Source organism: Amphiura filiformis, chromosome 17 (assembly GCF_039555335.1).
Source record: "Amphiura filiformis chromosome 17, Afil_fr2py, whole genome shotgun sequence".
Lineage (NCBI taxonomy): Eukaryota > Metazoa > Echinodermata > Ophiuroidea > Amphilepidida > Amphiuridae > Amphiura > Amphiura filiformis.
This window is the reverse complement of record NC_092644.1, coordinates 35,825,849-35,839,811: the sequence shown is the minus strand read 5'-3', so window position 1 is coordinate 35,839,811 and position 13,963 is coordinate 35,825,849. Positions and strand designations below refer to the sequence as shown.

General features: G+C 36.3%; 1 protein-coding gene across 1 annotated transcript in view; it reads right to left on the bottom strand.

Annotated features, from left to right (window-relative positions):
- LOC140137180 (transmembrane protein 268-like) overlaps positions 1 to 13,606 on the bottom strand; it is a 94,001-nt gene extending 80,395 nt beyond the window's left edge. The window contains exons 1-2 of the mRNA XM_072158832.1: positions 13,581 to 13,606; positions 8,292 to 8,869 (exon numbers count right to left, since the gene is read on the bottom strand). Coding sequence (XP_072014933.1) covers positions 8,292 to 8,869; positions 13,581 to 13,606 — 604 coding nt within the window. The remainder of the gene's footprint in view (positions 1 to 8,291; positions 8,870 to 13,580) is intronic.
- Between the last annotated feature and the right edge of the window lie 357 nt (positions 13,607 to 13,963).

Here is a 13,963-nt window from a genome sequence, read left to right as displayed (position 1 = left end):
TATGATGGTAACTTAGTTTTTGCTTTAAAAAAATTGTTTACAGTTATTAAAATAATATTTAACTGACTAAGAATGAGAATAAACAATAGGAATTTTTATTTTGCCTATCCTCTACCTATGATAGATGACAGGCAGGTCCAATATTTTTATCGTAGTGGATACCGGCTGCGCCGGCATCCACTACTCAAAATATTGGACCTGCCTGTCATCTATCATATGTAGAGGACAGGCAAAATAAAAATTCCTCTTGTTTATTCTCTAATTAAAGTCCAAGCTTTTAAGAACAGTGCATTATGGGAGCCTGGAGGTCAGAGGTCACCAACTGACAAGGTGAGTTTTCTAGAATACTCTCAGAAGCTACCATTAATTTCAAAATTTTCAAAGTTTTAAGGATATTTTACAGATTTTCAACAGTGTTAAGTTGATAGGTAGTATACCAAGACTATAGCTGGAAGAAAGATCAGCTTGTCATTAGTTTATAAGTCTGTATTTTGTTCTTTTTTGTTTTTGAGGAAACATTCTGGCTTAGAGGTTGTTGAATTCAGCAGACATGCATTACATTATACATAAGCCCCTACTGAAGCTTACTGAACAGCTGACTGAAGCATTGGTTGGGTCATTGACATTACTTAGTGACCTGGGTGACTCTGGGTAAAAAGTGTTACTGGTCATGCTGATGTTGTTGGGGTTTATGATGATATCTTCAGTATTGGACATGTTTTCAGGGCATGTTTGTACTTGTACTTTGAAGTGGGAGAGGTTTCAAATAGGGAGTTCAAACATGGTGAGTTGTCACATCTTCACTGAGTAGGAATAATGTTTGGATCATATGGTGTGCATGTTTATGTATATAGGCCTATGTTTGTACTTTGAAGAATATGATGTATGTATTTTTGTACTTTGAAGTGGAAGAGTGTCATTTAGAAAGTTCAAATATGGTGAGTTGTTAATTGGTGAGTTCAAATATGGTGAGTTGTCACCTCCGGCATATCATAGGACGAGTTTTTTTTTATGAAGTTGGCATGCGATGTATGCATTGGGGATGTTTGCACCTTGAATTGGGAAAGGGTTATTTAGAAAGTTCAAATATGGTGAGTTGTTATTCAGAGAGTTCAAATATAGTGAGTTGCCACTTCCAGCATAATTATAAGAGTTTTGTTTGATAAAGTTGGGATGTGGTGTGCTTTGTTGATGTATCGGGTTTATTTGTAGTTTGTGAAGTGGGAGAGTGTCATTTAGAAAGTTCAAATATGGTGAGTTCTTATTTGGAGAGTTCAAATATGGTGACTTATAAGTCACCTTCAGCACAATAAGAAGATTTTTGGTGATTAAAGCTGGGATGTGGTGTGGTAATTCAATGCATTGGGGTTGTTAAGTTGGAAGTTGGAGGGTCCTTTGGAGAGTACAAATATGACATTGAACTGGCCAAGTTTATCTTTTTTCTCCATTTTGTTTGATCATTTTTGTTGGATAATCCAAGCTTTATCAAAGCTCAAAATGTGCAAATTCAAAGGCGGCCAGCCTAGAAAATGCCGGGAATTCGAGCTTTATCCAAGCTTTCAAATTTTTCTACCAGCTTTATTTATTCTAGCTTATCCTGTCCAAATTAAAATACCGGGAATTCCAAGCTTTCAAATTTCCTGCAGAAAGCCAGGATTTCAATTTTTCTTCCAGCTTTATTTATTCCAGCTTATCTCCTCCAAATTACCGCCAGAAGCCAGCTTTATCCAAGCTTTCAAATTTCCTGCAGAAAGCCAGGATTTCAATTTTTCTTCCAGCTTTATTTATTCCAGCTTATCTCGTCCAAATTACCGCCAGAAGCCAGCTTTATCCAAGCTTTCTAATTTCCCGCAGAAAGCCAGGATTTTTCTTCCCGCTTTATTTATTCTAGCTTATCCTAGCTTATCCCGTCCAAATTACCGCTGGTTTTTCCAGCTTTTTGCTGGGATTAGCCTGGGTTTTTATTCTACGATATTCTGGAATTATTCTGGCATTTTCTAGCTATTTTTCGCGTGGGTATACACCCCCTGTGGAAGACATGACCTTTTAATCTATCACAGAGGAAGTGTGAATTAAAAATGGGGTTACTCAACTCCATTTGAAATCATCACTCCCTGTGTGGTCATGTCTTCCATAGGGGGGTGTATGGATTTCAACTGGAATAGTCCTATGCTACTTTTCATTAAAAAATATTGCTGAACAAATTACTATTAGCATCAAATTACTGTCAGTATCAAATTACTGTCAGCATCAATTATCACACTAGTTTCATACAAAAGGTCATGTACACAGGGGTGTAGGGGTTTCAACTGGAATAGCTGAATAAAAGCAGTTATATGAATTGGCAAATGACGCAAAAAAGGCAGTTTCATGTCCAAACGTCCGTACTAATCACCTGTATAATAAGCTATTTGCTTATTATGGCCGAGGGTGTTTCTAAAACATTATTGATTTTTGAACCGGGGAAGAAAAAAATATTTAAAGAAATATAGCACTGGATTTGTAGGAAATAGAAAAGAAATCCGAAAACAGAATTTAAAGAAATTTGCTTTTTGCAAACAAAATGTAAAATGTGAAAACATGCTCCTTTCATGACATTTCTAAAGACCAAATCAGTCAATATTAAGAATAGAACTAAAACCTTGTATCAAAGTTAATTGAACATATATATGATTAATATGCAGGTTGTTGTTTTGGTGGGCTTTACTAGATGGAGAAAGATGATATTTCCGATTTGTGCATTTTGGATAACAAACTCTTTTACCACAATTTTGCTTTCACATCTAGTTCAAAATTTGGTGCAAAATATAAAAGAAGTATTTGGACAATTTAAGATTTCAAAAAATGGTCTAACAAATGAACATATTCAAAGGTACTTGTATTATAGTATTTGAGCATTTTAGGTAGGTATAAGTACCCATTATCAGAAAACATTTGACACAAGTGATAATAATCTAACTACAGCCAACGAAATACTCCAAACATTCATATCAATTGTCGCTGTTTTGACATACTGTCGTATGACTGAAAAATGCTGTTTTGAGAAAATCGCATTTAAAGATTTTCCAATTTTGAAGACCCACTGGAGAGCACCAAAGTAAAATATGTTTATTATTATCAAAGAATATAATCAATAATAGGCCTATATCTGTCTTTGCTCTCAACATAATACAAACTGTTTATTCATTCACTAATTAGTAGTAATTAATCTGCAAACTCATACGACAGTATGCCAAAATATGCACAATTTGAAAACCTATGTAGTATGTATTAATAATGATACGACATTGTGATACGACAGTATGTCAAAATAATAGGCAACTACAGTTACACGGTGGCCTATGGCGATGTATCATGATACGACTGTATGTCAAAATACAGAATGACGTTTTCGGGGTGGGGGGGGTTTACATAAAAACCATGTCGTATCACACTAATTAGTGCCATATCTCATTAACTAATTACATTTAGGTCTCAAAACTTTGTGAATATATAGAGTTTCATTCACAGATTTTGAAACTCATTTTGCCCAAAAATCGTCATACGACAGTATGTCAAAACAACGACAATTTTTATTGCTTTTAATTAATCATACTAAAAGTTATGATCCCTGAACAAATGTGAACTTTCTCATTAGACGCATTATGCAGTGTTTAGTTGAGTGTCATTAGCTGTGGATGGAATGGACAATGTGCTAGCTTGAACAGGTTGCAATTCCTGCCACATCCATACTATCCATCTCAATTAGAATTTGATCTCCAAATTCCACTCATGTCTCTAGTGGCAAATACAAAGTGATCATGTCAATTGCTTTCACTGTAATGGTGTTTGATGGCTTCCACTGTGTCTATGTACATTTCATCTAGTGAGCGGAGATTGGTAATTTTAATACACTATGCATATGATACTGCAATAACTGGTTGAAATTTCCACCATATTAAGATTGACCTTCAAAATATTTGGAAATAAATGAGGACAATCACTAGAATATTAAAAAGAAACAAATTCGAACCTTGAAGCAAGCTATTAAAAACAGGACTTCTATGCCATTTCATTGCTCGCTGATATATTTCAAATCACAACAAGACCATTTTTTAAATCAAAGAGCTTTGTAAAGCTGCCTGTCCCATATTTGCAAGGCATGCTTATTACAGCAATACCATTGACAACTCATCCTTATTTTTATCTAGTGCTTCTCCAGTGCTGCAGTAGCATACATATATGTAAGACTGGCTAATTTCTAAAGGAAGATGTTAACCTGCCCCCTGGGAGTTTTAAGCTAGGTGTCTAAGATGATGACGCAACTTGACCTCTGCTTTATGGCAAATTAGCCTTCGATTTTGACCATGTATATTGTATGTCTCAATGAGTAGCATGACTGCAGGACTTCTACTACATTGAGCATAAATCACTTGACCATTATGGATATAAGACACATCCACACTGCCGGGCTTTTTGCTTTAAAAGCAATGCGATTCTCAAGCAAAAACTTGGGAAATCTGCAGTATGAACTGTCTTGATGATTCCAATCCCTTAGTTGATCCCGAATTTAGCATCAAGAAATTTAACGGATTTCGCGATATCCCCCGAGTGATTCCCCCAGAGCTACTGCGTTTGAATAAGACATTTTGCGATTCTTGAGTGCCAAGTTTAACATATGACCTTGGTTTTAAAATTATATTTCATACAGAATGAAGAAATTATTCAAGTTTTGTATTTGGGTGTGTGTGTTACTGTGTGGTGGGTGGGGTCTATGTATTTTTTGTGTTTGCTGCATTCTTGCATCATTCAGATACTGAAGTGCAAACTACATACTGTCAAGTCAAATCATATGTTTTGTTCATGATCAATCACCTTCAGACATCAATATTTCAGTGAAATTTTTTGATGGTATAGATATAATTAGCATTTACTTCAAATAATGAGCCATAACTAACTAACACAATCTGCAGAGTCATTTCAGAAAGAAGGCATGTAACTAAAACTGAGAGAGCAGTTATAAATGGATTATATCTGGTAACACCACGAAAACATGAATGACAGCAATGATGCATCGATTCAATCAGCGATATTCAACACTTCACAGGTTGTCAATGTGATCCTGAATTTCAGTAATTAGGATTTCTATTGCCTCACATCACAGATAATCAGATCAAATTCTTAACAACCAAACCCAATGGGACTCACCACTTTCTACAGATCTTTGTACCTAAAATCGTCTAAGAAATTGGATTATTACGCTGCCAAATGCACACTCTATGTTCTCATCCCAGCAACATAACCCAGTGTGACTATCATTTACTTGGTTGCGCCTAATGTGCATTTGCTGATTGAATCAATACTGGCTGTCATTTATCACTGCGGATCTATAACGTGAATCTATTCTTGGATCAAGTTCTCCGATTAGTGCCGATTATTTCATTTTCTTGGTAAAAATTCCTTCTGCCAAATTTTCCACCAAACAGGTTTTTTTTCAGGGCGATAGATATTCATCTTTTTATACTGAATTCATAAATATAAAATTTATACTGAACAAGCTCAAATGATCAGAAAAACTGCTCTTTTCTCGGAAATTAGTGCTATTCTACCTTTAAGGTTACACGAAGAAACGTATAAAAAACGTATAAAAGACGTATAAAGTTGTTCTCTAAAACCGCGTTTTCCCAGCAATCAAATATCGCAGTGAGTCAAATGTTGGTGCATGGATGTATCTTAACATTATTTTTGTGTGTTTATACAAATTTTGAGAATCCGTTTGAAAATCCTTCGTTTAAATCATTTTTACGCACCATGTTCACAAGATCAAAAACACGTTCCATGCAGGTTTTTTCAAATATTCGCTCCGTATAAAATCACGCCGAGTGATTGTTTTCTCCTTTTTTGTATTGTACTACAAATCGACCAAAGAAATAATATTGCCATGGGGAAGAACCAAATACAGTACCGATTAAATTTTATTAGCCCGTTTTTGGGAACAATTTTCGAGAATCTTGTACCACAAAACACTGTTATGTTACATTATCGATATCTGGATTGTGGAACGTTAATTTTGATTTCTAACTGTCTACATTATTTCTCAAAAGTATGTCGATTCCTTTACCATTTGAATTTCACTCCAAATTTAAGCTACTTTTGCAAAAATCGAGGTTTTTCGCCATCGATACCTCCGACATTTACAGCGGTGATGAGATTGTTTATCATAAGAGCCTGGTATGCACTATTCCATAATAATCAGTTTGAGATCAATCGATTTCACAGGTCACTCAGTAGCTCAATCGGTTAGCTGCGCTGGACTCACGTTCGACTATATAATACTATAGTTTTGAGCTGGAAAACTTTTTAGTGCGTGTTCGAGTCCCTATGTGGTCCATTCCATCTATTTTATTTTATTTTTCTCTCACTTTTTTCTTTTTTCTTGTTCGTTTCTTTCTGACTGCAGCGATTGATTGTTTTTGCCCGGTTTTTTTTCATTATAATTCAGGAATTTTTAGGCTATACTAGTCTAATAGGCGCGGCCTATGAATATATTTTCACAAATTAGATTGGTTGTTGGTTTTGTTACTGTTGTTGTAGTTATTGTTGTAGGCCTATATATTGCATAATCAGGGTATAAATAGGCATACTAGGCCTATTATGTAGAAGCATTGATTTATTTCACGACAGATATCATCCAGGATAATTTTAAAAATTGAAAATTTAGAAAATCCAAAGGAAAATTGCGAAAAACGGCTGCCCACAACCCCCCCCATCAGCCCATATGGTCCTATCATGGTCGCCCCTTCCTATCCCTGCAACACACGAGCCAGCGGTTTGTCCGTGGCCCTAGTTCAGATTGATACACTATTATACGCGTGAGTTCATTCTTTTCTGCATGGCTGTTTCCATTATTAACTTACGCCCCTCTGGAATCAAGCCTTGAAAATCAATTGCATTTAACCTTAAAGATGAAAATTGCTTACCTTTGCCCCAAAACAACCATTTCCATTTGACCTTTTGTGTTCAAATAAGTATACAGTATATGAAGACTTACATCGCAAAACACTGTAAAAGCCATTTATGAAATGGTGCTTTTAAAATGACACCTCATTTATTAAACTCCAAAGTATACTTTTTGAGATATGGTCAAAAGTATCATAATTATATTTTATAATATAAGGTTATGCGCCTATATATAATTATATTTTCTTATTATTTACTTTATATTTTAGCAGCTTAATTTGCATATATCTCAAATATCTCTTTTCTCTTGAAAATTGATCACGTTTTGCAATGAAACTCTTGAAAAATGAAAAATCACATCTTGGCGAGTTGCATAATTATATTTAGTTTGTGGATACTCTGCCGGGAAAAAATATCAGTAAGGCATCCATTTAACATACAGCAATCTTGCACTTACACAAGGAACTAATAATGATGCGATTTAGTAGCATGAGTCTAAGTCACTAATATTGATCTTGAGTTATTGGCAAAATCTTAATTAGTTTCTTATTGTTTTCATCAGCAACTGATAAATTGACTGTAACTTGGTAACTATGTAGAGGATCAAGAATATGCATCAAAATGTACGAGGGGGTATCCAAAAGTTTTTGACATCACCCAGAAGTGAAAGAGCTATATACCGATGAAATTTTGTCAGTGTAATCACTGGTTCTTATGTACATTATGGTCCAAAAATGGTCTCATATAAGTATGTTTACTTTCTTTACAGGTGGCGCTAGATGGGAAGTAGGTGCATAACCTACAAGATGGTGAAAATTGAGGCAGGCAGCATGATTAAGTTCCTGCATTTGAAGGGTTAAGCCTACAATGCTCAGAAAATCTGATGAAATGAAAGCTATCTACAGTGATGATTGCCCATCATATGGCAGTGGAGGATCTTATCATGAAAAGGTTATGCGCCTACTTCCCATCTAGTGCCACCTGTGAAGAAAGTAAACATACAAGTTTATGAGACCATTTTTGGACCATAATGTACATAAGGACCAGTGATTACACTGACAAAATTTCATTGGTATAGCTCTTTCACTTCTGGGTGATGTCAAAAACTTCTGGATACCCCCTCGTACGTAGAAGGGCCAGTAACCGCTGCAACGATTTAAGCTTGAAATTGAATATTTTCGACATTAAGACTCATTTCCCATGATCGTGTCACATATCACACCTGTTGCACCTGTTGGACAACATGCCAATCATACCCAGGTGTAGGAGCATTATTCAGCTATTCACATGGATACATTTCACACTTAGATGACCACAGACTTATGATGAGAACATGCAACATGATTACTTACCAAGCTGCAAAGCTCCAATAAATTTCTGCCAAAAGTTCCTTGCAATTGCATTGATGCAGGGCACATCTTGTAAGAATTCAGGCAGATCTAAATCCGTTAGTAACACTGGTATCACCTTCTTTGTGTTCGTAAAATGTGTCTTCAACGACTTCAAACTCTCGTATGTACACCACTGACTTTGCACAAAATCCTGCGATAGTACCAGTACTATTTTCTTTGCTGTGCACAAAGCGTTCACAATTTTATCCATCCGTGCTTTATTCGGTTCCAACATATGATCGTGATTATCACACTTGAATCCGTATGCCGACGATTCCAATCTCCGCATCACGTTAGACACCCATTCCTCATCATCTGTACAATAGCAGAAGAAAGCGTGACTTGTCTCTTCGCCAATGAGAGTTGGCGCTATACCTGTGTCATGTGACGTCGCTTGAGATGCTTCGTCTTGATGCCCTGAGCTGTCTGATGCGATGTCCTCATCGTCCACCCTCATGATTCTCTCTGTCTGATCCGCTTCAGGCTCCCAGTCATCTAATAATCCATCATGGTGCAGATCGTCAGAGTACAATAATTTTCTGAAAGAACAAGAGATTTTTTATTGTAAATGTTTTGTCATTTAAAGTATCATGTTAATCTACAACGTACAATCAACAAATATCAAAATATGTAATTGCATTATGAGAAATGTTATTAACACATACACAGAAATGACAGCTGGTGAAAAAATTCACTGATCACCTGACCCATGCTCTACCAACTCAGCTAATGAGTCAGATGGGGAAGATCAGTGATGTTATTATAGGCCAAAATATATGCAATTGATAGACACGAATTCTGTCAAAGCAAAACATGTTTAGTTTTGTAAACTGAGCTAGATTGAAATGTCCATAGACTAGGAATTTACGGATGGTTATCCCCATTCAGCCACACAAAACTTAGGAGCTGATGCTTTGTGATGTATTGGCATCAATGGCCACCTTGGCCTGAAATTTTCTGTTTTAAATGAACTCATTTATGAACATATTTATAGTCTGTTCATGAGGCAGATCTCTACACTGGAAAAGAAGTAGCACATAACACTGCAAATGAATTATATTTTGAGGGGTTAGTGTTTGAAGACCTTATCTGCAATCGCTGCCATAGACATTTGACAATTTCTGCATCCTTTATCACTGTAAAACCACTTAACTTTGCTTGAAACCTTTTTACGCTAAATTAAATACCCACAAATTTGACAGCTATACATTGAATTGTAAACAAGAATGGCTGGATTAGCAAAATTAAATACCCACAAAAATGGTGGTCAGTGGCAATTAACAAATTTAAGTATTAGCGAAATTAAATAGCCTTACTATTATCCAAAAAGATGACACTTGTCAGCTAATATTGTAGATGGGACCTTCTTGACCTGAACACTAGATTTGTCAAATTATCATTTTTAGAATTATTCACTATGCATATCATTGCACAAGTTGCCATTTAAAAGTAATGTCATTTGTTGCTCTCTGCTTCGGGTATAAAATTTAAAGATATCCATTCATATAAACTGAGAAGATGAGAAGATATTCAATTTTGCAGATCACACAACCAAAAGCTACAAAAGGCTACAACACACAAACCAACTGCACAAGTATCCCATGTGATCATCATCATGCAAACACACATGGCACTGAAAGCTTGGCCGGTCAAGGTACTCCCCCATGGTGTGCTATCGCCGGTCATGTGTCTAGCACCCAAGGGGTCGGTGGTTCAAAACCGCACCTGAGAAAAAAATTCTCTTCACCTATTTCCTTCCTTCCCCTTCACCAAAACGACTCAAGTAAGTTATAGGACTAATACAAAAATGCATATCTTCTTTTACAAACAACTTTTACATAAAGTAGTAAAACTGATCATCTCACAGGATGCATTAAAACATTTCTCTCTATTTCCAATGCTACTTTTTTTTTCGATCTAGTATTGCAAATTGAGCATAAGCATGGCTCCCATTGTAACACAATAAGGCCACTCACAGTGAAGTAGAGTGCTTAGGCTTCAATTGTATCTGATTTAGCTGAATGTTAACCGAGTTCATGTACATCAAGAAAAGAAAGATTCTACAGCAGCTGTGAGTGGGATAATATAGGTGAGATATTGACTAGAAATGAAATTCTATAGATATATTGGCTGGAACATTTTAAGTGTGTTTGTCAGAAAACAAGCCACCTAATGCTGTGAAAATAAGTTATGTGTTGTGTTAAACTGTGAATTGCTGGAGATGTTGTTTACTCAAATTTCTGACTGATTTGATGCACTGCTAAAAGTTAGCAGACAATGCACTGCTTTACACATTCAGTATAAATATAACCAATGCAATTACAGTGCACAACGATGCCACATAAGTCTACTCTTTACTGTTACTGAACACATTCTGTGCTGTCTTTGAAACATCAGCCACTTGAGCACAGACAAACATTTTCAACTACTGACGATAGAACAGCATTGTCTACTAGGGCTTAACCGATTCGCGGATCGGATATCGTATCAGCCCGATATTCGACGATATCGTATCGGATCTGATATCGGTAAAAAAAAAAACCAAAAAACAACAACATTAAAAAAAAAAAAATTACTATTATAGCTACAACCCTCTGCAGGCCATGGTGCTATCTACTGAAGATAGCAAAGAGCTATCTACTGAAGACAGCAGTGGTATCTATCAAAAACTGCATCTTACTATAAATAGGGGAATGTTGTATCTATGTATGTATGTATCTATGTATGCCCATAAATGTCGCCAAATTCATACGGGAGATCGATGAATATACGGGAACGAGTTTAAACTTTATATGGTTGAAAACGGTCAAGAATTGGCTGCAAAAACAGTGAAAATATGGGCAAAAACAGGTTTTTTGTTATGAAAATCGGTTGTCAGCATACGCGTCACTGCAGCTGGCCGGCAGCGTGTCGGCGCCTCGTGCGTAATGCGCACTATGCCAATGGGCGCGTAAACGGCGCAGAGTCACACGACTGCGAGCCAGAGACCAGTGGACATGATAGTACGGAAAGAAAGAAAAATAAGGGACAAAAAGGTACATGGACGGGTCACGGGATTATGATAACGAGTGAACGCGTCCGCAGACACGCTATGAGAGGACGTAATAAATACGGAAAAAGATGTTTGTTGTATAAACAACATGAAGCGGTACTATAAAGAAAAATAAAATTAAAATGATGACAAAAAAGTACGAGTAATAGGCCAACGGGTTAAAGCATACCTATGGTTAAAGTAACAAAATGAAACAGGAACGAAACAAAGAAGGAAAGAAACTAATCAGGAAATGTAAGAAAAAAGAAGCTAAAATAATGAGAACAGATGGGAAATCACAAGCAGCAAATAAACAAAGAAGCTAAAGGGAAATGTAAGAAAGAACAGATTTAGAAAATAATGGGAACGAGGTTAAATAAATAAATAACATGGAAACGGAAAATCACAAGCTAAGCAAAAGAAACTAAAAAAAGAAAGTGTAAGAAGAGACAGGTTTAGAAAAATAAAATGTACCTTTTCAATGATTCTACCTGTTCAGTAATTATTCCTGTTATGGTGAACGCTCCCATCTAGCGGGGACCCGCGCGAAGCATACCCGCTAGTGTTGCTAACTACTGAAGAGAGTGGTGCCATCTACTTAAAAATATCAATGATATCAACAGAGTAAGAGTCCTATCTACTGAAGACAGCACATTGCTATACTAAAGACTGTACAGTACGGTCTACTAAAGACAGCACAGTGTGAACTATTGAAGGCAGCATGGTGCTATTTACTAAAAGTAGCACAGCAATATACTGAAGACGGCACCAACATAATCCTATTTCTTGAAATTCCTAAAGAAATGCTTTGCTATCTGACAAGTACTGAACATACAGGTAACACAACTTCTAAGTTCCCCCTAATACTTTTGAAAATAAGTCGAAAAATATTTTACTGAAATGTAAAATGTAAAAGATATGTATAGCCCTGTTTGTTTTACCCCTGTGGACCAATTTATAGCGTCACACATCATTGCGTTCAGTCACAATGGTCAATTATGTAAGAAAAGAGGCCGTTTTAAAAGTTGCACCTGAGCCCATAGCAGTCAGGTTTTCTGTATTTAGGGATTCAATCATGTGTCACCATTGTTCATCACCGATTAACAACGGTGCGTCTGCGTAGTTTGCGTGGTTTACTTCGCGAGGACAGCTTTAGCTTTAGCTGCCCTCGCGAAATAAAACCACGCAGACTACGCAGACGCATCGTTGTTACTCGATGATGAACAACGGCGAAACATGATCGAATCCCTTTCAACAACGAAAAAGCTAACGGTCGTCTAATTCACACGATTATTTCATGAGGAATGACCAGTTTAGTCATTGTCACTAAACACAAGATGATCGATGCTTTCCTGATGATAGCAGCAAAAGAAATACAGAATAAAAGAGCAGTATTTAGCCGCTTCCTCCAAAATAATGAAAACATCATGTAGCGCACACAAGTTCTAAGTATGGCAAATTTCTGACGCGTGATCGGCGTATCGCGCTTCAATAACTTACGTCAGCGTATACGCTACTGGCAAATTATGGATTCATCACGGATTAACAACGATTGGCGCCTGTAAAAAGGTATAGGAAAAATTGTTGAACAAACACATGAATAGGCCTGGCCTGCTGAATTGTTTGAGAGTTGACTCCTATGGACTCAAATGCAACTTTTAACACAGTTTAAAAGCGGGCTCTTTTTACATAATGAACCATTGTGACTGAACATAATGACGTGTGGCGCTATAATTTGTTCCATAGGTGTAAAACAAATAAGGCTACACATGTCTTTTTACAAGTTTGCATTTTATCAAATATTTTTCGATTTATTTAAAAAAGTATTTAGGGGGAACTTACAACTTGTGCTATGGGTTCAGGTGCAACTTTTAAAACGGCCTCTTTTCTTACATAATTAACCATTGTGACTGAACGCAATGAAGTGTGACGCTATAAATTGGTCCACATGGGGAAAAACAAAGAGGGCTATACAAATCGTTTTAAAATTTTACATTTGATAAAATATTTTTCGACTTATTATAAAAATTGTTAGGGGGGAACTTAGAAGTTGTGTTACCTGTATTACTATAGCCACATGCAATTCTTGGTATAATGAACATATCACACTCATTGATATCTAATGAAGATCACAAATAACATATATCCATCATGTTTGTTTGTGTCTATGTATAAGCTATATCTCAATGTTGTTAGTCACATTATAGGCAACCACACACCTGACAGATAAACCAACGCAAGTCATGTTCCCATCAATTAATAATCACCAACTTGTGTTATCACTTTCTACAACTAGCATCCGTTCACCCGAGGTCTGCTATTTTTGGAATTTCTCTCACTGAATTTTGAATTGGGGCCTCCTGCATTGCAACTAGACATTCACTTATACATATTTTCCAGTGTAACTTTAGAATACTATAAATGCAACCTGTTTTAAAGTTAGAGTTCAGGTTTGGAGGAACTTAAAGAGTAGGGTTAAGAATGGGCTCTCCATTTAAAATCACACTACCCCTGTGGAAGATTTTGGAAATATTTTCCACAGGGGAGTATAATTTCAAATGGAATTATCACATTAGCAGGTCCATTTTGAAACTCACTCTCC